This window comes from Mustelus asterias, chromosome 17, assembly GCF_964213995.1.
Source record: "Mustelus asterias chromosome 17, sMusAst1.hap1.1, whole genome shotgun sequence".
Taxonomy (NCBI): domain Eukaryota; kingdom Metazoa; phylum Chordata; class Chondrichthyes; order Carcharhiniformes; family Triakidae; genus Mustelus; species Mustelus asterias.
The window spans coordinates 25,028,891-25,055,766 of record NC_135817.1 but is presented as its reverse complement, the minus strand read 5'-3'; the positions used below and the strand labels follow the sequence as shown (position 1 = coordinate 25,055,766).

The window sequence follows — 26,876 nt, the reverse complement described above, 5'->3', positions numbered from 1 at the left end:
AGCGGTACCGGAGAACCCCAGCTGCGGACGAGGTCAGAGAATCCCAGTCATGGGGTCATAGGCCAGAATTCTCGGGCCTTTCACGCTCCACTGCTGCTGCGAGCGAGAACAGAGCATTTGGTGTTCAGCCAAATCTCCATTCACTGCAGCGGGACCGGAGAATCCTAGCCACAGATGAGGTTGGAGAATCCCAGCCATTGAGTCAGAGTTTTGCAGCACACAAAGAGGCCTTCAGCCCATCCTGTCTGTGCCAGCCATCAAGCACCTATCTATTCGAATCCTATTTTCTAGCACTTGGCCTGTAGCCTTGTATGCTCCGACATTGCGAGTCTCATCTAAATGCTTCTTAAACGTTGTAAGGGTTCCTGCCTCTACCACCCTTTCGGAAGGTGAGTTCCAGATTCTTACCACCCTCTGAGTGAAAAGTTTTCCTCAGATCCCCTTCAAATCTCCTTCCCCTGACCTTAAATCCATACCCCCTGGTTATTGACCTCTCTTCTAAGAGGAAAAGTGCTTTCCTATCCACCCTATTGATGTCCCTCATAATTTTGTACACCTCAGTCAGGTTCCCCCCTCAGCCTTCTCTGCTCTAAGGAAAACAACCCCAGACTAACCATGCTCTTTGATTTGATTTGGTTTATTATTGTCACATGTATTAACATACAGTGAAAAGTATTGTTTCTTGCGTGCTGTACAGACAAAGCATACCGTTCATAGAGAAGGAAACAAGAGAGTGCAGAATGTAATGTTACAGTCATCGCTAGGGTCTAGAGAAATATCAACTTAATGCAAGGTACGTCCATTCAGAAGTCTGACAGCAGCAGGAAAGAAGCTGTTCTTGAGTCGTTTGGTACGTGACCTCAGGCTTTTGTATCGTTTTCCCGACAGAAGAAGGTGGAAGAGAGAATGTTCGGGGTGCGTGGGGTCCTTAATTATGCTGGCTGCTTCTCTTCATAGCTGAAACACTCCAGCCCAGGCAACGTCCTGGTGACATTTCCTCTGCACCCTTTCGAGTGCAATCACTTCCTTCCTATAATGTGGTGACCAGAACTGCACACACTACTCTAGCTATGGCTAACCAGCGTTTCATACAGCTCCATTACAACCTCCCTGCTCTTATGTTCTATGCCTCGGTAATAAAGGCAAGTATCCCATATATCCTCTTATTTTTTGATATTCCACTCAATGGAGATAATATTAGTGGCTCTTCAGTGACGCTACTCACCGAGTCAGAGGATGCACTGTTTTCTAACAGTGAGGTTATGTGCCGTTACTTTATCTGGCAGGGAAAACAGCTGGCAAAAGGGCCACAATTTTCTTTTTAAACAGCTGGGTGCCAAATAATAGTTTTTTTTATTACAATTAATGAGGCTGTACTGCAGAGCCAGGAGGCACGAGAAACAGGGCCAGGATTTTTATTTTTAAACAGTTTGGAACAGTTGTTACAATTAATGGAGCTACATTACTGAGGTGTGAAAGGCACAGAATGGGAACAGGGTGTTAGAACTGTTTTTTTAAAACTCTTGGCAACGCACTTGTGACAGAATTGTAGTTTTATTTTTAAAGGTAACACTGCAGAACTGGGAAGGAAGTAGCATGGGAGGAGGGGAGGGGTGGACAAACTGCACTTATCATAGGATCTTGGAATCCTTACAGTACAGACAGAGGCTATTAGGCCCATCGAGCCTGCACCGGCAACAATCCCCCCAAAGCCCTAACCAGTAACCTCATGTATTTACCCTGCTAATCACCCTCACGCGAAGGGGCAATTTAGCATGACCAATCAACCTAAGCCACACATCTTTGTGGGAGGAAAACTAACGTGGACGCAGGGAAAATTTGCAAACTCCACACAGACTGTCACCCAAGGCTGGAATTGAACCAGGGTCCTTGGTATTGTGAGGCAGCAGTGCTAACCACTGTGCCGCTGTGCCAACTTCAGGAAGAGATGGAACAGTTGGTGCCATATGAAGCAAATGGTGACCTCAAATTCCGAGGGGAAAGGGGACAAGTGTCAGACAGTGAATTTAAATGGGGCCAAGAAACTAAATTGAAAAGAGAATCACTGACTGTCAGCAGTGAGAGACGACAGCGCTGAGGTTTTACAATTTATTTGGCGGGGGTGGGGGGGGGGGAATATGAAATGTAGACTGAGGATGTAGCCCCAGCTTTTTTAAAGTTTTTTTTTAATCACACGTTGAGCAGCCAACAGTGGCTAGACAGAAGGCCCAAAAGATATTATTGTTTCTTTTTGTTTCTGAGCCAGCAAGGAGTGGGAACAAGTGTCATAGGCCTGAAATATTTCTCTTTTAGGCTCGGTTAGCCAGAGGGTAACAGGGATGCAGGTTAAAGGTTTCCTTTGCTTTCAACTGGGATTGATCATAGGCCAGAAGCCCAAAGATTTTTGGGAGCCCCAACCATCAGAGATAGCCTGTGATGCTGATTTTTAAAAATGTATTCATGAGATATGGGTGTCACAGCGAGGTCAGTATTTATTGTCCATGCCTAATTGCCCTTGGGAAGGTGATGGTAGTACCATCTTTTTGAACCGCTGCAGTCCTTGTGGTGTAGGTGCTCCCACAGTGCTGATGGGCAGCATTTTGACCCGAGAACAGTGAAGGAACAGCAATATATTTCCGAGTCTTCGGTATTGAAGGCTTTAATAAAGTAACAATGGAACTACTAACACGAATACACCAGTTCAGACTGAAGGGGTCCTGCCGGAGCAGGGGGTCTTATACCTCGCCACCGGAGGCGGGACCCCACTGGAATGTGCCATGATAACTCTTATAACAGGTAAACACCCTAACCCAACAACATAGTACAACCCCCACAGTAACAACACCCTAGCCCAACAGTAACATAGTAACAAACCCCAGTGGTGAACCAACGATGGTTCACCACATTCACCCCTCCTTTAAGAACAAAAGGTGGCGGGGTGGACGAAAAACAGGTCATATAAACAGACAATAACAGAAAAATCACAGGATTCACAAGTCCAGACGGTCTGGAGGACCGCACCGACGCTGCGATCTCCTCAACACCGGTTGCGAAACCGGAGCAGGTGCCGATCTCCTCAACACCGGTTGCGAAACCGGAGCAGGTGCTTGCGGTGGCGCTCTTTCCAAAGCAACGTCTGGCTGTCCCCTCAAGGACTCCCGGGCCGGCCGGCCCTGGTGAGGCGATGGTGCAGGGGATCCTGGAACGCTTGGTGGTAGTGGTGGTGGTGATGATGATGGTGGCGCCGATCTCCGAGTCTCAGGCAAGCTGTACATGGGAGTAAAAGTGTTATGCACTGGTCCCGGTGCTGACCGCGCCACGTCTGGGGAAGTAATGAGGAGTAGTGGATTCGTGACTGGGGGAATAGGAGCGACAGGAGTTGCTACGTCCCCTGCGGGCGCCAGGTCTCTAATGGAGACAGTGTCCTCTCGCCCGTCAGGATATGCCACATAGGCATACTGAGGGTTGGCGTGGAGGAGTTGGACTGGTTCGACCAAGGGGTCGGACTTGCGAGCCCTCACATGGCGCCGCAGAAGGACGGGTCCTGGGTACGTCAACCAGGCTGGCAATGAGGTCCCCGAGGACGACTTCCGAGGGAATGAGAACATCCTCTCGTGGGGAGTAGCATTGGTTGCCGTACACAGGAGGGAGCGGATAGAATGGAGCGCATTTGGAAGGACCTCCTGCCAACGGGAGACTGGAAGGCCCCTGGATTTCAGTGCCAGTAGGACAGCCTTCCAGACTGTAGCATTCTCCCTTTCCACCTGTCCGTTACCCCTAGGGTTGTAGCTCGTGGTTCTACTAGAGGCAATCCCGAATGAGAGCAGGAATTGCCTCAAGTCATTGCTCATGAACGACGAGCCCCTGTCGCTATGAATGTAGCAGGGGTACCCGAACAGGGTAAAAAGTTCACTGAAAACCTTAATGACGGTGGCAGTTGACGTGTCCGCACAGGGGAAAACAAACGGAAACCGGGAATACTCGTCTATTATGTTGAGAAAATAGACATTCCGGTCCGTTGAGGGAAGGGGGCCCTTAAAATCCACACTCAGCCTCTCAAAAGGGCGAGTGGCCTTGACCAATTGTGCCCGGTCTGGTCGATAAAAGTGTGGTTTGCATTCTGCGCAAATCCGACAGCTTCTAGTCACTGACCTGACATCCTCCACCGAGTAAGGCAGGTTGCGGGCTTTGATGAAGTGGTAGAGTCTGGTGACTCCAGGATGACACAGATCATTGTGGAGAGCCTTCAAGCGGTCCTCCTGCATGATGGCGCATGTTCCGCGCGAGAGGGCATCCGAGGGCTCATTGAGCTTCCCTGGACGATACATAATATCGTAATTATAGGTGGAGAGCTCAATTCTCCACCGCAAGATCTTATCGTTCTTGATCTTGCCCCTCTGCGTGTTACTGAACATAAACGCCACGGATCGTTGATCCGTGATCAGGGTGAACCGCTTACCTGCCAGGTAATGGCGCCAGTGTCTGACTGCCTCCACAATGGCCTGAGCCTCCTTTTCCACCGCTGAGTGCCGAATTTCTGGGCCTTGAAGGGTGCGGGAAAAGAACGCGACGGGCCTGCCTGCCTGGTTTAGTGTGGCGGCTAGGGCGAAGTCAGATGCATCACTCTCCACCTGGAAAGGGATGGATTCATCCACCGCGTGCATCGCGGCTTTCGAGATGTCGCTCTTCAAAACCTTGAAGGCCAATTGGGCCTCCGGCGTAAGTGGAAAGGTCGTGGACTTAATGAGCGGACGAGCTTTGTCCGCGTAGTTGGGGACCCACTGTGCATAATATGAAAAAAACCCGAGGCATCTCCTCAGTGCTTTCGTGCTAGCGGGCAAGGGAAGTTCAGTGAGTGGGCGCATACGGTCTGGATCAGGGCCAATGACCCCGTTTTCCACCACGTATCCGAGGATGGCTAACCTACGCGTACGGAATACGCACTTCTCCCTGTTATAGGTCAGATTCAGGCGAGATGCAGTGCGCAGAACGTGTTGGAGATTCGTGTCGTGGTCCTGCTGGTCATGGCCGCAGATGGTGACGTTATCCAGGTACGGGAAGGTAGCCCGCAACCCGTTCTGGTCCACCATTCGGTCCATAGCACGCTGGAAGACCGAGACCCCATTGGTGACACCAAATGGAACCCTGAGGAATTGGTATAGACGACCATCCGCCTCAAAAGCCGTATATTGTCGGTCCTCTGGGCGGATGGGGAGTTGATGGTAGGCGGACTTAAGGTCTATGGTAGAAAACACTCGGTACTGCGCAATCTGATTGACCATATCAGAAATGCGCGGGAGAGGATACGCATCCAGCTGCGTGTATCTATTAATGGTCTGACTATAGTCGATGACCATCCGAGGTTTGTTCCCGCTTTTGACTACCACGACCTGCGCTCTCCACGGACTAGCACTGGCCTGTATGATCCCTTCCTTGAGGAGCCGCTGAACCTCAGATCTAATAAAGATCCGGTCCTCAGCGCTGTAACGCCTACTTTTAGTAGCGATGGGCTTGCAGCCAGGTACCAGATTTTTAAAAAGGGATGGTGTCGTGATCTTCAGGGTGGATAAATTGCACGCGGGGCGCTTTGGGCAATTTGGAGGCTGCGGCTGATTCCCTACTGCCAGTGAAGGGAGTGGCCCACCATACTGTAGGATCACACTCTTCATGTGGACCATAAAGTTTAGTCCGAGGAGAATTGGCGCGCAAAGGTGAGGTAGCACAAGGAGCCTGTATTGCTCGTAAATTGTGCCCTGTACCTCAAGATCATACAGGCCAATACAGCAATACATCGTCCTTGGATCGGTACAGACCGGGACCGTGATGCCATGGAAATTGTCTGTTTGGCAGGGAGAATCCGGAGTCCACACCTTTTAGCAGTTTCAGGGTGTATGAAACTTTCGGTGCTTCCGCTGTCAAACAGACAATTCACAGTTCTGCCACTAACCTTTACCTCCATCATAGAATGTTCCAGTCTGTAATGCCTGGTCTGATCCAGGGAGATCGACGCCACCGTTGGCCCCTGGGCGTCACTGCATGCTGCCGATGTGGATGCTGAGGACCCCTGCTGGTCGCTCCTAGTCGTCGTGGACCATGATGGCCGCCCCCATGAATCGGACGTGGGCGAGGGCGCCAAGCGCAGTGACTCCTGGTGGTCTTCCTCCTCCTCTGTCTGCCACGATGGCGCCGTCCTGAGATCGCACGTGGTCGGACCTCGTGGATACTGCGACGCCGAAAGAGATGGTCTCCGTTCTGGAGGGTTACAAGCTGCACTGCCGTTTTTAGGTTTGGACCTGCAGACTTTGCCGTAGTGGCCTTTTTTACCGCACTGGCTGCAGATTGCCGTTCTTGCCGGACACTGTTGCCGTGGATGCTTGGCCCCTCCACAAAAATAGCATCGCTGGCCACCTGGAGCTGCCGCCGTCGTCGAATCGATCTGGGAGCGCGGGTTCGCGGGGCGAGGAGGGAGCTGAGCTTGCTCCAACCACGTTGACTGCACGTGGTCCTCGGGGTACAGCGCCAAGCTCTTCGACGCCGCCTCCAACCTCACGGCCATCTCCATTGCCTGGGTTAAGTTGAGTTTCCCCTTTTCTAGCAATTTAAGCCTGATGTACGAGGACCCTACCCCTGCTACGAACGCGTCTCGGGCGAGGTCGTACATATACTGTTCGGCGGAGACGTCCTTACAGTCGCAACCCCTGGCAAGCTGCAGGAGCTCATTGGCATAATCCTCCATGGTTTCGCCCGACTGCCGACGTCGTGTAGCGAGGAGGTAACGAGCGTGTATCTCGTTGGGTGGTATAGTGTATCTTTTCTTTAGGAGCTCGACGGCACCCTGGTAAGTGGGAGCTGCACGAATGGCTAGGTAAATCGTGTCGCTTACCCTTGCGTGGAGGACCTGGAGTCTATCACTGTCCGTAGTGATAGCTACCGAGGCTGCCAGGTAGTCCTCAAAGCACTTCCACCAATGGTCGAATGTGTTAGCTGCACCGACCGCACGTGGGTCCAGTGTCAGACGATCCGGTTTTAGAATCTGTTCCATACTCTCTGTTTTTTTTTCTTCTTGTTGCACAGTTGTGAGTTTTCTGTTTACTTTATTAAATTGATGCGCGTCAATAAGCACATGGAACCAAGGCTTCGGTATTGAAGGCTTTAATAAAGTAACAATGGAACTACTAACACGAATACACCAGTTCAGACTGAAGGGGTCCTGCCGGAGCAGGGGGTCTTATACCTCGCCACCGGAGGCGGGACCCCACTGGAATGTGCCATGATAACTCTTATAACAGGTAAACACCCTAACCCAACAACATAGTACAACCCCCACAGTAACAACACCCTAGCCCAACAGTAACATAGTAACAAACCCCAGTGGTGAACCAACGATGGTTCACCACAGTGAGTGACTTGGAGGGGAATTTCCAGGTGGTAGTCTTCCCATGTCTGCTGACCTGTTTTTCTAGTTGGTAGCAGTAATAAGTTTGGAAGCTGCTTCCTAAGGAGCCTTGGTAAGTTCCTGCAGTGCATCTTGGGGATGGTACATGAGGCTGCGAGTATATGTTACTTTATCTTTTCATTCACCAGTGGAGAGTGAGGGCAGGCTGCAGGCTGAGGTTGACATTTTGTTTTAAGCCAACGCACAGGAAATCAACAATGTGAGAGAAAGTGAGCATGTTGGGGTGAGAAGCAGGGGGATCTGGTGGGGTAGAGCCACTAGTAGAAAGATGGGGAAGACGAAGATGAAAATTAGTAAATAATTTTTCTAAAATTAACAAGGAATCGTTAATAATTTTTTTTCAAAATTGCTTTATCTATAGAGGGGGCAAACAAGAATAACAATAAAATGGCGACCAAAGTTGGGCGACACAATTGAGATGCTGGTGCTACAATGCAACCCAGTATAAATACAGTGGGGCGAATTTTACCATCCCGCCCACCATGAGAATCGGAATGGGTGAGGGGTGGACCATGGAAAGGTCAGTTGACCTCAGGTGGGTTTTTCCGATTTTGGGGAAATAAGATCGGAAAGTGCTAGAAAAACTCAGCAGGCGGGATTTTACAATCTTGCTGAGGCGAAATCATAAAATCCTGCCTGAGGCCAACGGAGATTTCCGTTCTGGGAACCTCACCCGTCCCGATAGAGTTTCGGCCAGCAGGTCTGGCAGCATCTGTGAAGGGGGAAACCGAGTTAACACTTAGAGTCTAATTGTGTCACCTAGGAGCTGGAACCTGCAACTACTTTGAGACAGGTGACTGTTTACATAGGGCTTGTTATTGTAAAGGTTATATTAATGTACCAATATAGATATTTATCAGCAGTTTCAATACAACATGTTGACATATAAAATAATATACGCAAGACTCTAAGTTGTATGAAGTAATTTTAACCCTTTTTTAAAAAGTCAATGCTGCAAAGTGGAAAAGATAAGAAAATAAAGAAAGACTTGCATTTATTAATAGTACATTATCACTTAGAGTCATAGAGGTTTACAGCATGGAAACAGGCCCTTAGACCCAACTTGTCCATGCTGCCCTTTTTTTTTAAAACCCCTAAACTAATCCCAATTGCCCGCATTTGGCCCATATCGCTCTATACCCATCGTACCCATGTAACTATCTAAATGCTTTTTAAAAGATAAAATTGTACCCGCCTCTGCTACTACCTCTGGCAGCTTGTTCCAGACACTCACCACCCTCTGCGTGAAACAATTGTCCCTCTGGACACATTTGTATCTCTCCTCTCTCAGCTTAAACCTATGCCCTCGAGTTTTAGACTCCCCTACCTTTGGGAAAAGATATTGACTATCTACCTTGTCTATGCCCCTCATTATTTTATAGACCTCTATAAGGTCACCCCTCAGCCTCCTACGCTCCAGAGAAAAAAGTCCCAGTCTATTCAGCCTCTCCTTATAACTCAATCCATCAAGTCCCAGTAGCATCCGAGTAAATCTTTTCTGCACTCTTTCTAGTTTAATAATATCCTTTCTATAATAGGGTGACCAGAATTGCACACAGTATTCCAAGTTGTCTTGTACAACTTTAACAAGACATCCCAACTCCTGTGTTCAAAGTTCTGACTGATGAAACCAAGCATGCCGAATACCTTCTTCACCACGCTGTCCACCTGTGCCTCCACTTTCAAGGAGCTATGAACATGTACCCCTGGATCTCTTTGTTCTGTAACTCTCCCCAATGCCCTACCATTAACTGAGTAAGTCCTGCCCTGGTTCAATCTACCAAAATGCATTACCTCTCATTTGTCTAAATTAAACTCCATCTACCATTCGTCAGCCCACTGGCCCAATTGATCAAGATCCCACTGCAATTGGAGATAACCTTCCTCACTGTCCATCATGCCACCAATCTTGGTGTCATCTGCAAACTTACTAACCATGTCCCCTATATTCTCATCCAAATCATTAATATAAATGACAAATAACAGTGGGCCCAGCACCGATCCCTGAGGCACACCGCTGGTCACAGGCCTCCAGTTTGAAAAACAACTCTCTACAACCACCCTCTGGCTTCTGTCAAGAACAGTAAGAAGTCTCACAACACCAGGTTAAAGTCCAACAGATTTATTTATAAACCTGTTGGACTTTAACCTGGTGTTGTGAGACTTCTTACTGTGTTTACCCCAGTCCAACGCCGGCATCTCCACATCATGACTACCTTCTGTCAAGAAGCCAATTTTGTATCCATTTAGATACCTCACCCTGGATCCCGTGAGATTTAACTTTATGCAACAACCTACCACACAGTACCTTGTCAAAGGCCTTGCTAAAGTCCATGTATACAACATCAACTGCACTGCCCTCATCTACCTTCTTGGTGACCCTTTCAAAAAACTCAATCAAATTTGTGAGACATGATTTTCCACTCACAAAGCCATGCTGACTGTCCCTAATCAGTCCTTGCATCTTTAAGTGCCTGTAGATCCTGTCTGTCAAAATATCTTTCAACAATTTACCCACCGCAGATGTGAGGCTAACTGGCCTGTAGTTCCCAGGCTTTTCCCTGCAGCCCTTTTTAAACAAAGGCACAACATCTGCCACTCTTCAATCTTTAGGCACCTCACCCATGACTATCGATGATTCAAATATCTCGGCTAGGGGACCCGCAATTTCCTCCCTAGCCTCTCACATCGTCCTGGGATATACCTCATCAGGTCCCACAGATTTAACTACCTTGATGCGCTTTAAGACTTCCAGCACCTCCTTCTCTGTAATATGTACAGTCCTCAAGGCATCAATATTTAATTCCCCAAGTTCCCTAACCTCCATGCTTTTCTCAACAGTAAATATTGATGAGAAATATTCATTTAGGATCTCAGGACTTCTGACATAAATATCCCAAAGCACTCTGTATAATAAACAATGTTCTTGTTATGCAGGAAAATGGCATAGCCATTTATGGCACAAAGTTCATACAAACAACAATTGAATGAATGGCTAGAGATTCCCTTGTTGGTGGTGTACGTTAAGGGAGGAATGTTGGCCAGGACATTGAGAGAATTCTTGCCATTTTTCTATTTATGTAAAGGGATGTTACCAAAGTGACAGGAACAGACAGATGGAGCTTAAGTTTAATGTCCCATCTAAACAACAGTTTCCCTGAAATGTATCCCTATACAGGTCCTAGTTTTCATTCATAACCTACAATAAATCAACCAATCTTAGCCAGGAGGCAGTGGGAGCATGAGAGTAAATATCAGAAAGGTAGTGGAAAGGTTCCCATTGCTAATTCTTGTTTAATTGCCCTGATAGAAGGTGTAAATTTGGGTGGCCACCAGTCGAGGAAAATGTTGCGCAGGATTCGTCCCTCCCCATGTTTCCCGGTGGCGGGAGGTGGCATGCCATTGGCTGGCAGCGGGATCTTCTGCTCCCACTGGGATTTCCCATTGAATCCTTCCCTGTCATCGGGAAACTTTGGCTATGATGCCTGTCCCCTCTCTAGCAGTAACTACATGGGTCTAACCCTGAAAAATGTTTACTTGGGCAATTGGTACCTGGTGGTGTCTGCATCAGTGAGGCTGTGCCTCGGAATGTCATGATGTGGAGATGCCGGCGTTGGACCATGACCCAATTTTAACTTCTTTGAGGATGCTCTGGGTATTACTGAGGTGAAGTGGGTGGAATGGGGGAGGGTGCAGGATTGGAGAAATCAGCCAGCATTTTCAAGTGAAGAGAAGAGAAATTTTTTGCCCGGTGAATGAAAAGGTTAATGAGACAAATAAATGTAAGAAGCATTTTCTGAGATCACTTGCAATCAAGCCCTTGACGGCAGCAGTTTTACAATTGGATCAGCTGCTCAGCTGCTCTTCATTGTGTTGTGGAGTGAAGCTGTGAATAAATGCTATATAACTATCTGGGGCTTCTTTACAAGCGAGCAAGAGGAGACAGTCTCTTCCCACTCACTGTGCTTAGCTTTCCTGTCACGTCTTTGAAAGAAAAAAAATGACCATGCATCTTCCTACTACTGTTTACTGGTTTCTTTCCTTTCCTTTCTCTCATAATGAAGATTCTGATGTGTGAAAGTCATCAGCTCCTACCCCGAACATTGAGGGTAATGATTATTTCCCTCACATTCCCGACAAATCAGAATTTCCCTGTTGAATTTTGGTTCAAGACAGCTGAGTTGTGGGACGGTGGAGGAGGTTCTTACTTTCTATACAGAATCCACTGTTCTACACTTATAAAGACACTCTGTTGAGAATGTATTTTTTTCTACCTGCCAAAAACAGTAACAATTCTATTATCTCTATTTTCAAGGACATTTTTAAAAATGCAACAAAATGGCAGCAGTTCAGACTAATCTTTCCTAATAGGAGACAAACAGAGGCAGAAGAGGTTTCAGAGTGGCTGTGGATATGTGATTCATAAATTTATTACATAGGTTTTGAAATGTCTCGAGTTATGAGGCTCCCAGTGAGAAAAATTAAAGCCAATCGATTGTCAGCCGAGTAAAACACCACTGGCTCGATCACCTCATTGCATTCTTATGTAGCAGGATTCATAGGATGATCAAAGAAAACACTTTATGAGACATTCTGGGCACATAATCCAAAGGCTTGTTCAGGTCTGCAGCAGGTTACTAAGCAACAGATTCTGAACACTCCAAACTCTCAATTTTTTGCCAGTCCTATCAATAAAACAGCAGTGCTGTGGAAAACCTGCCTCCTGACGGCAGCCCTTTTTGCTGTTTGAACTGAAAACAAGGTCATGGGCGGGATTCTCCAGCCTCCCAGCCTTAAGATTCCCAGTGGCAGGAGACGGTGTACCGTTTGCTGGCGGCGGGATTCTCTGGTCCTGCCACTGTCAATGGGATTGTGGCCAACCCTCAGCACTGGGCGGGTGTACTTAGTGAACCCACCGAGGTGCATGCATCTATGCTGGTGCAGGTGACAGCAGTGCCGCCTCTTCAGTGGTGGGTTTGGAGAAGCCCCCCTCTGAGCTGCTGGAGTCCGATGGATCCAGGGGGTGCGAGGATGGTCTGGCTTGTTCTGCTGGCCCGTCTACAGAGAAGGGACATGGCATTGTGCATTACAGGGAAACGGAGGGAATATTAATTACTCACTTGAGGAATAACAACATATGTGCTGAGAATTCTGACATTTCTTTGCTTCCCCCGCATCACCAGTAGCACAGGCATGCTCTTCCTCCTCCCCGGCCAGCTCAAGGGCTCGCTCCTCAAAACGTGTGAGGGTTCGGAATTCGGGCATGACTCCAGCTGGCTGCGCTCACTCATGCCTGTTGTGGTTGTGTTTGTCCTGCAGTGACACAGACAGGGGGAGCGTAGCTGGGAGTGTTGACACTTAAGATGGTGATGAGGTGTGGCAACCGTGGGGCTTGGGTGGCAGCTGGAGTGTGAGGAGCACAGCAGCTACTGGGGGAACATGGCGATTGTGGGAGTGAGGGAGGAATTTGGTGTCTGGTGTTGGCAAAGGCCAAGTTGGCTGAGTAAGAGAAAGGGAGGGGGTGCAGCGGGAGACTGGGGGTGGTTCACTTACCCTGGATGAGTGAAGAAGATCATCCATCTTCCGACACCGCTGTTCCGTCCACCTCTGGAGTGCGCTTGCACTGACCAGGGCAGCCACTGCATCCCAGGCGGGGGTGGTGACACTGCTAGAAGATCACCTCCTGGAGCAGGGATAGAGTGTGTCTCACCTCTGCTCCACTCCATCCAGCATCTGAGGTGAGGGGCCCCCTCTGAAAAGTGTGGTGCTGGCTTCTTGACTGCACCACCACTGCCATCTCCTGCAGTCATTGTGAAACAAGTCCTGGGGAGCTGTTTATATGGAATTCCTCGTGCCTGCAGCAGTTAAGTTGTTGTGGGGCAAACAAATCAGAGGGAACACGGCGCAAGTGCAGCGTGATACACGTGGGCGTAAAGATTATTACTAATGAGGCACAAGATTTGGTCTGAAATCATGCATCAATGGGAATCACTCCATTTCTTGTGCAGGAATCAACACTCTGCCATTTTTTCATACCATTTTGCTCAATGAGTCTATAACCACTTGTAGCTGCCAATCAAACTATGACAGACAGCCTACTGTGATAATGGTTATGGTTATGAAATCCATCATGCAACACTAACCCAATAATGGAAATGCTCACTGATAGTGTGCAAGAAATTATTGTTTTAAACACTCCAGAGTTGTTTTGAAAGATGTAAAGGTCAGGACTTTTATATGCCTTAATAGCTTGACACTCGCCTTTGACAGGTACTTTTGACAGGTGATCTTGACAGTTTTGACAGTTGATTTTGACAGGTCTTTTGACAGGTTTAGTGAGCTTGGCAGTGATGGGTTTATGCACTTCTTATACACATGGTTCCCTCTGGGTTCCATATGGAACATTGGGAGGGGTTGCAAGGGGCAAGCGGCGCGAAGCGGGATTTTCAAATGTTGGCTTCCGGGCCGGAGTCGGTTTATGGAGAGGGCGCGGGCAATGAAAGTCCATGTCGACAGTGAGGGACCTAGCAGCCGATGAGAGAAACAGAGATAGACTCGCTCCTCTAGATGGGTGGGCTAGCGAGTGAACTTACTGAGTTCCATTAAATTCCTTAGGAAGTTGGAAGTGAGTGGTTAGAAATGTGTTTTTTTTTGCATGTTACCGTCCCAGGACAGTGGAAAGGTGGGTTTCAGCATATGCTCTTAGCTCCTTGAAAGTGGAGCCACAGGTGGACAGAGTGGTGAAGAAGGCATTCGGCATGCTTGATTTCATTGGTCAGAACATTGAATACCGGAGTTGGAACTTGTTGAAGTTGCACAAAACATTGGTAAGGCCACACTTGGAATATTGTGTACAGTTCTGGTCACCCTATTATAGAAAGGATATTATTAAACTAGAAAGAGTGCAGAAGAGATTTGCTAGGATGCCACCAGGACTTGATGGTTTGAGTTGTAAGGAGAGGCTGGATAGACTGGGACTTTTTTCTCTGGAGCGTAGAAGGCTGAGGGGTGATCTTCTAGAGGTCTATAAAATAATGAGGGGCACAGATCAGCTCGATAGTCAATATCTTTTCCCAAAGGGAGGGGAGTCTAAAACTAGAGGGCATAGGTTTAAGGTGAGAGGGGAGAGTTACAAAAGTGTCCAGAGGGGCAATTTTTTCACACACAGGGTGGTGGGTGTTTGGAACAAGCTGCTAGAGGTAGTAGTAGAGGCGGGTACAATTTTGTCTTTTAGAAAGCATTTAGATAGTTACATGGGTAAGATGGGTATAGAGGCTTATGGGACAAATGCAGGCAATTGGGACTAGCTTTGGGTTTTAAAAAAAGGGCGGCATGGACAAGTTGGGCCGAAGGGCCTGTTTCCATGCTGTAAACCTCTATGACTCTATTTATGGCTGCTTTGAGCAATTCCAAAGCGCATCTTTTCTCCCCAATGGGCACCTATCCTACCTCAAAGGGCTATCCAAACAAGTTCAGACTTGCTCTTACCAGATCTGATATTCAAATTTAAGGCTTCAAATTCAAATGCTACCAAAATCTCACTGAGTCGAGGCAGCTGTTGATTTAAATGGCCAACTGCCCCTGTAAACCGCACATGTGCAAAAGGTGCTCCATCCCCATTCCTGACCGTGCAAAAATGTGATTTGCCATGTTCAGGAAAGAGATTTAGAGTTTTTGGCCACTTCTGCCAGTTCCATTGTGATGGAGAGGGTGTCCGTCATGGCAAAAATCTGGGTCTTGTGTGCACATCAGAATCCACGGGAATGTCTATATTGTTGCTACGACTGAGCTAAAGTCATTTGTCCTCCTCTTCACAGGTCAGTTTTTTGGTTCGGAATGAAAAACTCTGAAGAGTCAAATGCAGAGCAATTTTTAGTAACTTGCAGAGTTATGTCATATTCCTGGGAAGTACAAACAGCTCAGCAATCACTGGAGCCCTTTAATCTGTCTACACTGTTACCAATAGCAACAACTTTATCATTGTAAAAGCATTATGTTACGTGAAATTTCTACAGAATTATTTTCATGCAGAGGTCTGCAGATAAAGATCAGAGGGTGAATGAATACTCCAGGGAAGAATCAGCAAAATCCATATTTTTGAAGGCAGCCCCAATTTGTGGTAGCAGCTCACATAAAAACGAAATTGAAACTTGTCCACATTAAATGGTTTCTTTTTCATTCCCCTGCAACTAGCCCATTACATCACCAGATGCTTCTCACAGTCATTTTAAAGGCCTCTAAAAGTGATGTGAGATGATATGGAAGTGCTTTTGGGATGAACGCGGAGGATTTCTCTTGAATGAACACTCTATGCATATAAGAAATTTGTATTTGCAGTCTGTGCACAGTTTAGAAGCTGGAGAATCCCTGGGCACAAGCTGTCTGGTGACTGCACATACTCAGAGACATGGGACAGCTGTAATCTAATTTTAATACCCAGCAAACTGAGAGGTTATTCGAGACCATTCTCAGAGTCATCATCTGAAGGATGTCAGTATTGGACATGATCTAGTTTTTTACTTTAATTAATAAATATTGGCACTGTGCAAACCTATCTCAGATTGAAGCCCCCATTGTATTCTCATGACAGAATATGTTCCCCATAAGGCTCAGATCAACCATTCGGTCCATTGAGTCTGCACCGACTCCCTGACAGAGCATCCACCCAGGCCCTATCCCTGAAATCCCATTTATCTACCCTGCTAATCCCCTTAATTTGCACATCTTGGGACACTAAGGGACAATTTACCATGGCCAATCCAGCTAACCTGCACATCTTTGGAGTGTTGGAAGAAACCCATGCAGACACGGGGAGAACGTGCAAACTCATAGGAATGTAGAATACAGAAGAAGAATTGGCCATTGGCCCTTAGAGCCTGCTCTGCCATTCATTTGGATCATGGCTATTCATCAAATTCAATATCCTGATCCATCCTTTCCCTCATATCCCTTGATCCCTTTAGCCCCAAGAGTTGTATCTAATTTCTTCTTGAAATCACACAATGTTTTGGCCTCAACTACTTTCTGTGGTAGTAAATTCCACAGATTCACCACCCTCTGGGTGAAGAAATTTCTCTTCACCTCAGTCCTGAAAGGTTTACCCCTTATCCTCAAACTATGACTCCACACAGGCAGGCACCCAAGGCAGATATCGAACTCAGTTCCCTGGTTGTGAGGCAGCAGTGCTAATCATTTTGCTGCACTTGATTTTATGGCCTTTCAAAATGTGATTAACGTTGATGCAGAGCTGAGGGATGTGTTGAGTTGTCGGTGAATTCCCACAAGATACTGTGTTACAATTTCAAACTATGTAGACCTTTCCTTGCATCCATTTTGGTGAGATGTAAACAAAGGTCGGAATTGAAAGGAGGGCAGTGTTTTTTCTCAGCTCTGCACTCTGGATAAGTTTAAAATTGAGCTTTGACTGTGGAGATGTGAAGTAACTGATTGAGCACTGAGAAATTTATATTGCTAAACCTTCCCTGCAGTTTTTCATTAAAACACTTCAAAAGAATTATCACGGAGAAGATTGCAGCAGATTTCCAGTTCCCTAGCCATCCTGGGTTATTGAGAAATGTCATAATGAGTTGCTTTAAATTATAGAATTCTTGAACATAATCAAATCATTTGAGGAGATAGGCAATTAAAATAAAAGAGCCATCATATTTTCCATTGCTTTCAAATGAATCCTGCCCTTTACATTTTCATGTTCTCTCTAGATTTTAAAGAGAAAAAAACCTGTTTATACATTATAAAGTGTATTTTTTGCACCACACAGAACGCTGTGTTAGACAGAACATGATCAGAAATCTACCCGCTAGCTGAGACGATATGGTTGTTTTATAAACAATACAAATGGCTCTGTGATATTACGTGTCACAGAGGCAGAAAGGAATCCCAGCTTTGTAGCATAGCAGGACCCTGTCACATGGACCAGAGTTTGGCATGGACCCATCTCTGTAGAACTAAGCATTAACACAAGAACAAAAGTTAAAAATACTAATTTTCAGGATTATCTCTTGTATATAGAAAGCCCAGGAATATATTCGTATCTGTATTACATGATAATACCATCTACATTGGCCATGTTATCTGTTACAATGCATGTATTATTATGTCATTTCTCTAGATATTAGACAGAACCAAATGAACTACAGATCATAGGGGATGTGAAGTCCATTAATGGGGAGTGGCACTGAACTGAACAACCCAAAAATTATTGTTGTGTGCGTCGAGACTGTAATTTGAATTATACTATTTTTTACCAAGCAAACCGTATTCAATTAGGGCCTTCCATAACAGTTGTAATTCCTCTTCCTCACCTAAGCAGCACGGTGGCGCAGTGGTTAGCACTGCTGCCTCACAACGCCAGGGACCCAGGTTCAATTCCCGGCTTGCGTAATTGTCTGTGCGGAGTCTGCAGGTTCTCCTTATGCTGTGTGGGTTTCCTCCGGGTGCTCCGGTTTCCTCCCACAGTCTGAAAGACGTGCTGGTTAGGTGGATTGGCCGTGCTAAATTCTCCCTTAGCGTACCCGAACAAGCGCCGGAATATGGCAATTAGGGGGTTTTCACAGCAACGTCATTGCAGTGTTAATTAAAGCACTAATAATGAAACTTAGAAGGTCTGTCAGATGGCACTCATAACTCATTTTTTTGGCCAAAGAGAGAAAGTATACTAGATATCAAATTATTGAGAGGCTATGGCTTATTATTGCTGGTGACACTCGCTGTGTATTTCTGCATTACAGGAAAATGATACAAAGAATTTCAGTAATGGGAGGCAACTGGAAGTTGAATTTTCGACAGGCAATGTTTGTTTTTCATTTCTGATGTTGTGAGGCTCAGATAGAAAGTTGAAATATCTGAACATTTCATTCATCCTCATTGCCTGAAATTAATGGACTGAAAGCAGGCGAGTTTTCTATGATTTGGTTGATCTGGTGCATTGGACTATTGTCCACACAGTGAATACGAAAATCTACCTCCACTCGCATTCTTGGCTAAAATAGGGTATTTCATTGTGAAGCTGGTATTAAGCTTTTACCTCAGATTACATCCACTGGGCTTAAGCTCAAGAGTCAAGGCTGACAGTCCAGTGCAGTGCTGCAGGAATGTGCACTGTTGGAAGTGCCATCTGTTGGTTCAACTACATGTTTCATTTGCCCTCTCAGGTGGATGCAAAAAATCCCATGGCTACTATTTTGAAGAAGGTGGGAAGGAGGGGTGGTGAAGGCCCATGTTCGTCCCTCAATAAAAACATCACTGAATGGCAGATTATCACGGTCATTATCAATTTGTTGTTTGTGGGGTCTAGCTGTGCACAAATTGGCTAATGTTCTTCCCACATTAATTATACTTCAAAAGAACCTAATTGGATGTCAAGTGCTTTGGGACATCCTGTGGTCCCGGAGGGTGCTCTGTAAGTGCAAATCTTTTTTTAACTTCATGGAAGGATCAGCAACGACAGTCCATTCGGCCTCTGAGACATTCTTTGGTTTCCATTTTTCCATCTACCTTAACTTCAATTTGATTTGATTTGATTCATTATGTCACATGTATTAGTATACAGTGAAAAATATAAGCTTTTTTTGCCTACCTTTCCTGTAATATTCATAATCGCTGCTGCAAGCGAAATTCTTTTGACTTTCCTTTCTAGATTTACTTCTGATGCCAGAAAACCTCTTGCTCGCTTGCTTATGGATACAAGAGAGCTGGGATTTGATTTATTATTGTCACATGTATTGGTATACAGTGAAAAGCATTGTTTCTTGCTCGCTATACAGACAAAGCATACCGTTCATAGAGAAGGAAAGGAGAGGGTGCAGAATGGAGTGTTACATTCATAGCTGGGGTGTAGAGAAAGATCAACTTAAAATGAAGTAGTCTTTCAAACGTCTGATGGCAGCAGGGAAGAAGCTGTCCTTGAATCAGTTGGTTCGTGACGTCAGACTTTTATCTTTTCCCCGATGGAAGAAGGTGGAAGGGAGTATGTCCGGGGTGCATGGGGTCCTTAATTATGCTGGCTGCTTTTCCGAGGCAGCGGAAAGCAGACAGAGTCAATGAATGGGAGTCATATATAATCTGCTCCTTGTCTATATATTCTCCCTCTGTTGGAGAAAGAACAGTAAATAGTTGTCCACCTGCCTGGCTTGCCACCATTTTGCTGGAGTGTCTGCAGATGCTTTAGAATGTTTCATCCTTCAGTGGAGCACAGAATCACACAATATGGCCAGGTTATCAATATTGGTCAAACTCACCTTTAGCCATTTGCATTGAATTCCTCTGGACCTTGCCGCACGCACATTTTTCTAACTTTACGTCAATAATACCAAGGTTCTTTTCAAATTTGATTAAGGTATTATTGCTCTATTAGCTGTTTGTCTATATTTTAAGGCAATTTTATTGGAAAGGTTTACTCATTCCCAGGGATCTGACCCATTGCTAGGCTAAAGCTCTGTGGATGCTACTGAGCAGACACAGGCTTGAGAAGTCTTTCTTGAGACTTGTGTTTTGCAGAAAGTATCTTAGTGGAGGAATTTTAGAAGCCAGTGAATGTGTACAATGCAATACCATTTGCACTGGAGACTATTTGATGTATTACGTATGATATAGAAATACAAGTTATTGTTATTTTTGACTGCCACACTGTACACTAGGAAAATACATGAATAGGACAGGAAGAGAGGGATATGGTCCTGGAAGGGTAGGGGGTTTTAGTTCAGACAGACAGGTTTGGAGGGCCAAACGGCCTGTTCCTGTGCTGTAATTTTCTTTGTTCTTCATTCTTTGAAAAGAATCTCAATGACTGACTGCTGTTGTTTAAAAAAACAGAAGTTACAAAAACCAATTGTTCTGTGAATTATAATAAATAACACTCGCCTTAGAATGTACAACAAACTGCAACATATCTCAAATATTGGCGAACATATAGAGTTGCGTCATCCAGTATATAATCAATGCAAAATATCAACTGGCTCATATGATTATTGGCTGCTGGATTTCATTTTCTCTATAACTGCAAAAGCTGTAAATACTTGGACCTTCTTTCAAGATTCAGATTAATCAAACACCACAAAATACATGTATTAAATAAGCAGGAGCTAAGCATGGTACTGAATACTGAAAATCTAGAGAGAGAAAAAAAGGTCCAATTATAGAAATCCAATTGTGTAACAATTGTGGCATAATTTTGTGGTGAAGAGTGACAAACGCCGGGAGTGGATATTATGTGTGATTCTACAATCTGGTACTCCCTGCAGGAACCACTGCCCACTGGGATAGCCAGATCAAAGAATGATCTCTTTTGCGATGTCAGCCATTCTGAGTCATGTCCATCTGATTTTCTGGCCACTATCAAACGAGGTTAGATCATGGAACGATTATGTCTACTGACAAATTGATTGAGATCAATTGAATACTCTTTCTTGACAGATTTAGTATCTAAGTTCATCATTGTTGTACCCATTTGTAAAACAGTCACAACAATGATAAGTTGCATCAGGAAGGCCCGATCCTGATTTCTGCCTATGCTCAGGTCATTTTCTTTTAAGTGGTCACGAGAAATAAAGCTAATTTCTGGACCCTTTCCCAAAACTGATGTGAAGTAAAAGTATTGTTCCCTTTTCAGGCTCTCTCCAGCAACTATCGAAGAAACCATTGGAGATTCTTAGAAATCTTAGAAACCCTACAGCATAGAAAGAGGCCATTCGGCCCATCGTGTCTGCACCAACCATAATCCCACCCAGGCCCTACCCCAATATTTACCCACGAATCCCTCTAACCTACACATCCCAGGACACTAAGGGCAATTTTAGCATGGCCAATCAACCTAACCCGCACATCTTTGGACTGTGGGAGGAAACCGGAGCACCCAGAGGAAACCCACATAGACACGAGGAGAATGTGCAAGCTCCACACAGATAGTGACCCAAGCCGGGAATCGAACCCCGGTCCCTGGAGCTGTGAAGCAGCAGTGATAACCACTGTGCTACCGTGCCGATTGTGTGGGACAAAAGGCTGCAGCTATAGGTGGACTATTCCGTCCCTTCCTGCTGATGTGATCTTCCAGTTCCGCCAATATCTATGACGTTTTGCGTGGCTCACCCATCCCACTGTTGGGGAACCCACCATGGAGTGTCAGCTAAAGCAAGACTGGAAGATCTTACTGGCATGAAGGGCCCTTTTCTAATTTCCTCAGTGTGGAGTCAAGAGATGAGGAAGGATCCACACTAATACTACAGCCACAGTGACTTGTGTCGCCACCCTACCAACCCCCACCTCATTGAGCTTATCAAATTCCAAGAGCCTATGTGTAGGGACCCCGCATCGGGGCATGGGTTGGTGCCCACCACCCACTGTAATTATGATAATGAGAACTGAGGACAAATTGTGGATGGTACGTGAACCTCTTTCTGATGTTCTTTGCCAGCATGGTACTTTCCTTGGAAGGCGATGACCTAGTGGTATTATCGCTACACTATTAATCCGGAAACTCAGCTATTGTTCTGGGGACCTGGGTTCGAATCCCACCACAGCAGACAGTGGAATTTGAATTCAATTTTTTTTAAAATCTGGAATTAAGAATCTACTGATGACCATGAAACCGTTGTCGATTGTCAGAAAAACCCATCTGGTTCACAAATGTCCTTTAGGGAATGAAATCTGCTGTCCTTACCTGGTCTGGCCTACACGTGACTCCAGAGCCACTGCAATGTGCTTGACTCTCAACTGCTCTCCAAGGACAACTAGGGATGGGCAATAAATGCTGGCCAGCCAGTGACACCCATGTCCCACAAATGAATAAAAAAAATTACAGGTAGCTTTGGTTGCTGATGACTTTAAGTCCTATTTTGCCCTGCCCAATATAATTTCTTGTTGTGACCATGTTCAGGGGTACCTCTTGGACACATTGCTATGTTAGTGCTCTGAAAAATATGACCCCATGTGTAGCTCAAGTCGCACATGGACAGAAACTAGTAATAATGAATATTTAATAGCATCAGCTGATGTCTGCTCTTCTCACTTCATTTCAAAGTGCGTAAGCAATGGTCCCATTTGCTCCTGGCATGTGTTCCCAAAGGAACTGGGTGGTACATGAAATCTAAAATTGGAATGGATAGATTGATTTCAGGAGAAAAATTGTCAATTTAATTGCTAACATTACCCCTTCCTAAAGCATTGTTATGTTTTCATGCAGGTTTCATATGTCAAAGCTATTGATATTTGGATGGCAGTTTGTCTTCTCTTCGTGTTTTCTGCTTTGTTGGAATACGCTGCGGTAAATTTTGTATCACGCCAGCACAAAGAGTTCTTGCGCCTGAGAAGAAGACAAAGAAGACAAAATAAGGTAAATAAAGAGCACTGTAAAATGGGATAATGAATGCAATCCAGCCAAATGATACTGTTCACCTTCAATCTACTTAAGCAACAGTCTGTGCCTTTCAGGTATAAGTAAATCATTGTACATGACCCATTTGCAGGCATTTTTGAGGGCTGTGATGAGGCACTGGAGGACAACTTTTATGATTTAGCATTGCTGATTCAGAGTATCTGATTTAGACACAATGGTAGAACATTTGGATGCATAGCATCTTTATATTTGGCTGTTTATGAGCAGCCTTAGAAATTCAAAATGGTGTCCGTAGCATTAAAACATTTTTTATTCTTTCACAGGATGTGGGTTTCGCTGGATAAGCCAGTATTTTATTGCCCTTCCTTGATTGCCTTTGAGAAGGTGGTGGTGCGCTGCCTTTTTGAATCGTTATAGTCCGTGTGGTGTAGGTACACCCACATTGCTGTGAGGGAGGGAGTTCCAGGTTTTTGTCCCAGTGACACTTCCTCTCCAAGTGAAGATGTTGTGTGGCTTGGAGGAGAACATGCCAGTGGTGGTGTTCCCATGCATCTTCTCCCCTTATCCTCCTGGCCAGCAAAGGTCACAGGTTTGGAAGGTGCTGTTGAAGAATCCTTGGTGAATTGCTTATTTTTGAGTTTTGATGGGGGTTGTGCTGGCATGCCATATTGATGAAGGCATTCACACATGTGTAGATATCATCCACCAGGATAGGCAGCATATTCAGCATATAACACTGATTTGACTATCTGCTATTTTGGAGCTCAGTGCTCCAGCTAACACCATTTCTTAATCAAGCACCACTGATCAAGCGTGGCATGGTGGCACAGTGGTTAGCACTTCTGCCTCACAAGTGCCAGGGACCCAGGCTCAATTCCGGCCTCTTATGATTGTCTGTGTGGAGTTTGCACATTCTCCCCATGTCTGTGTGGGTTCCTCTGGATGCTCTGGTTTCCTCCCACAGTCCAAAGGTATGCAGGTTAGGTTGACTAGCCATGCTAAATTGCCCCTTAGTGTCCCAAGATGTGTAGGTTAGGGGAATTAGCCATGGTAAATGTACAGGGTTCCTCGGATAGGGCCTGAGTAGGATGCTTTATCGGAGAGTTGGTGCAGGCTCAATGGGCTGAATGGCCTCCCTCTGCACTGTACGGATTCTGTGATTCTCCAAATGTTGGGAATGCATTTAGCAGCAAGAAAGACCCACCAGTGCTACTTAAAGGGATCTTTAACTACTTTTAAGTTATTTGTCAAATGTTTTCTACTGTCTGTCGTTACAAGTCTCTAAGTGTCTGGTGCTTTCCAGATATTAAAGCTGCTAAAGCCTGTGGGAAATAGTTTGGAACGTGTTGAAGGGATTAGTCCTGACTTCAGATTTCTACACAAACCATTTGCTTCCAGATATAGGTGCTATAGTAGGAATTCCCTCTGGAATATTCCATGACTGGGTGAATCAGCAGAGCCCAAACAGAACAGGACAAACTGTTGGAAGGGGGATAGAAGAGAGGAACAAAGGGCTGTCAGCAGGAGGCCATCGGCCCCACATGCACAAGGAGTAATTCTGCTACCCGAACAATAAGTCAGACATCTGCCTTTCAGTAAAGATGCGCTCCCTGAAATCTGCCCCCTGCAGCAGCCACAGTGCAATCTCAGAGCAAGGTCAGGATTACACTGCCAGTGGCTGTGAAGATAAGCGGGGAAATGAACTTTTATGCATCTGGCATGTTCCAGGATGGAAACATCTCCCTGTTTGCCACCTGATGTTACATGAGTGACATCACCAAGGCTCTCTATTCAAGGAGACACACCTCACTCTCTCTCTCTCTCTCAACATAGATCAGCAGATGGAGCGAATGTGTGGCTTTGAGGGGATTGCAGGCTTCTGCTTGGTGCAGAGTGACATTGACCTGCAAGCATGTAAATTCTGAGATTTTCCATGTTCCACAAGAGAAAGGGATTCCACTCCCTCAATGTTAGCTGATGTGTGGCAATGTGCAGGTGTTGACTTCCTGGGCCGTGAAAAGAAATTCAAACTTTATTCTTATTGCTATTTTTTGAAATGGATTTTCTGCTGAACCAACAAGGGATGAGTGCTACAAGTCACATGGCCACGAGTTTGAACCTTCATTCTGGAAACTACTGCCAGCAGTTACATGAACAGAAGAACTTTTCACTCAGCGTGTGGAATCTTATACCTCATTATACAGACTCTTTATCATCAAAGAAAGCAGAGGATGTGCAGGCGCACTGATTCCCCAACCGGAACTATTACAAAATAGGGAGAGATTGAAATGCCTTATACTGAAGGAGATGCCAATAGCCATGTTTTTTTTTAAACCCTACAGTGCAGAAGGAGGCCATTCGGCCCATCGAGTCTGCACCAACCACAATCCCACCCAGGCCCTACCCCCACATATTTTACCCACTAACCCCTCTAACCTACGCATCCCAGGACTCTAAGGGGCAATTTTTTTAACCTGTCCAATCAACCTAACCCACACATCTTTGGACTGTGGGAGGAAACCGGAGCACCCGGAGGAAACCCACTTTGTTTCTCTCTCCTAAAAATTAACAATGGAATTCTGGCCTGAAACGCAGAATTGATTTATTGTTATGCTGTAAATAGCCATTAATATGACATAAGAACATAAGAGCATAAGAACTAGGAGCAGGAGTAGGCCATCTGGCCCCTCGAGCCTGCTCCGCCATTCAATAAGATCATGGCTGATCTTTTTGTGGACTCAGCTCCACTTATCCACCTGCTCACCATAACCCTTAATTCCTTTCCTGTTCAAAAATGTATCTATCCTTGCCTTAAAAACATTCAATGAGGTAGCCTCAACTGCTTCACTGGGCAGGGAATTCCACAGATTCACAACCCTTTGTGTGAAGAAGTTCCTTCTCAACACAGTCCTAAATCTGTTTCCCCTTATTTTGAGGCTATGCCCCCTAGCTCTAGTTTCACCCGCCAGTGGAAACAACTTCCCTGCTTCTATCTTATCTATTCCCTTCATAATCTTGTATGTTTCTATAAGATCTCCCCTCATTCTTCTGAATTCCAATGAGTATAGCCCCAGTCTAATCAGTCTCTCCTCATAAGCCAACCCTCTCAACTCCGGAATCATCCTAGTGAATCACCTCTGCACTCCCTCCAGTGCCAGTATATTCTTTCTCGGGTAAGGAGACAAAAACTGTCCACAGTACTCCAGATGTGGCCTCACCAGCACCTTATACAGCTGCAACATTACCTCACTGTTTTTAAACTCCATCCCTCTAGCAATGAAGGACAAAATTCCATTTGCCTTCTTAATTGCCTGCTGCACCTGCAAACCAACTCCTTGAGATTCCTGCACAAGGACACCCAGGTCCCTCTCTACAGCAGCATGCTGCAATTTTTTACCATTTAAATAATAGTCCATTTTGCTGTTATTCCTACCAGAATGGATGATCTCACATTTACCAACATTGTACTCCATCTGCCAGAACCTCGCCTACTCACTTAGACTATCTATATCCCTTTGCAGACTTTCAGCATCCTCTGCACACTTTGCTCTGCCACCCATCTTAGTGTCATCTGCGAATTTTGACACACGACACTTGGTCCCCAACTCCAAATTATCTATGTAAATCGTAATGGGTAAGACAGACGAACTTAGGGCCTTAATGCTTGCGCGGAATTTGGATGTGGTTGCGGTGACGGAGACATGGTGAAAAGAAGGACAGGACTGGCAGCTGAATATTCCGGGGTATAAGTGTTTTAGGCGAGACAGAGGAGGGGCTAAAAAGGGTGGGGGAGTAGCGGTATTAGTTAGGGAGCATATTACAGCGGTGCAGAGGGTGGACAATTTAGAGGGGTCAGGTACTGAGTCGCTGTGGGTGGAGTTCAGAAACAGGAAAGGTGCAATCACTATGCTGGGGGTATACTACAGACCACCCAACAGCCCACGGGAAGTGGCGGAACAGATATGTCAGGAGATTCTGGATATGTGCAGAAAAAATAGGGTTGTTGTAGTGGGAGACTTCAATTTCCCTGGTATAGACTGGAAAGTGCTTAGGGCTGGGGGTCTGGACGGG

General features: G+C 45.7%; 1 protein-coding gene across 4 annotated transcripts in view; it reads left to right on the top strand.

Moving 5' to 3' along the window:
* The window catches only part of glra2 (glycine receptor, alpha 2), a 231,743-nt gene that overhangs the window by 150,567 nt on the left and 54,300 nt on the right, over nucleotides 1-26,876 (top strand). For all 4 annotated transcript variants that reach the window (XM_078231966.1, XM_078231965.1, XM_078231967.1 and 1 more), the window contains one exon: nucleotides 22,653-22,802. In XM_078231966.1, the coding sequence (XP_078088092.1) occupies nucleotides 22,653-22,802 (150 nt within the window). The remainder of the gene's footprint in view (nucleotides 1-22,652; nucleotides 22,803-26,876) is intronic.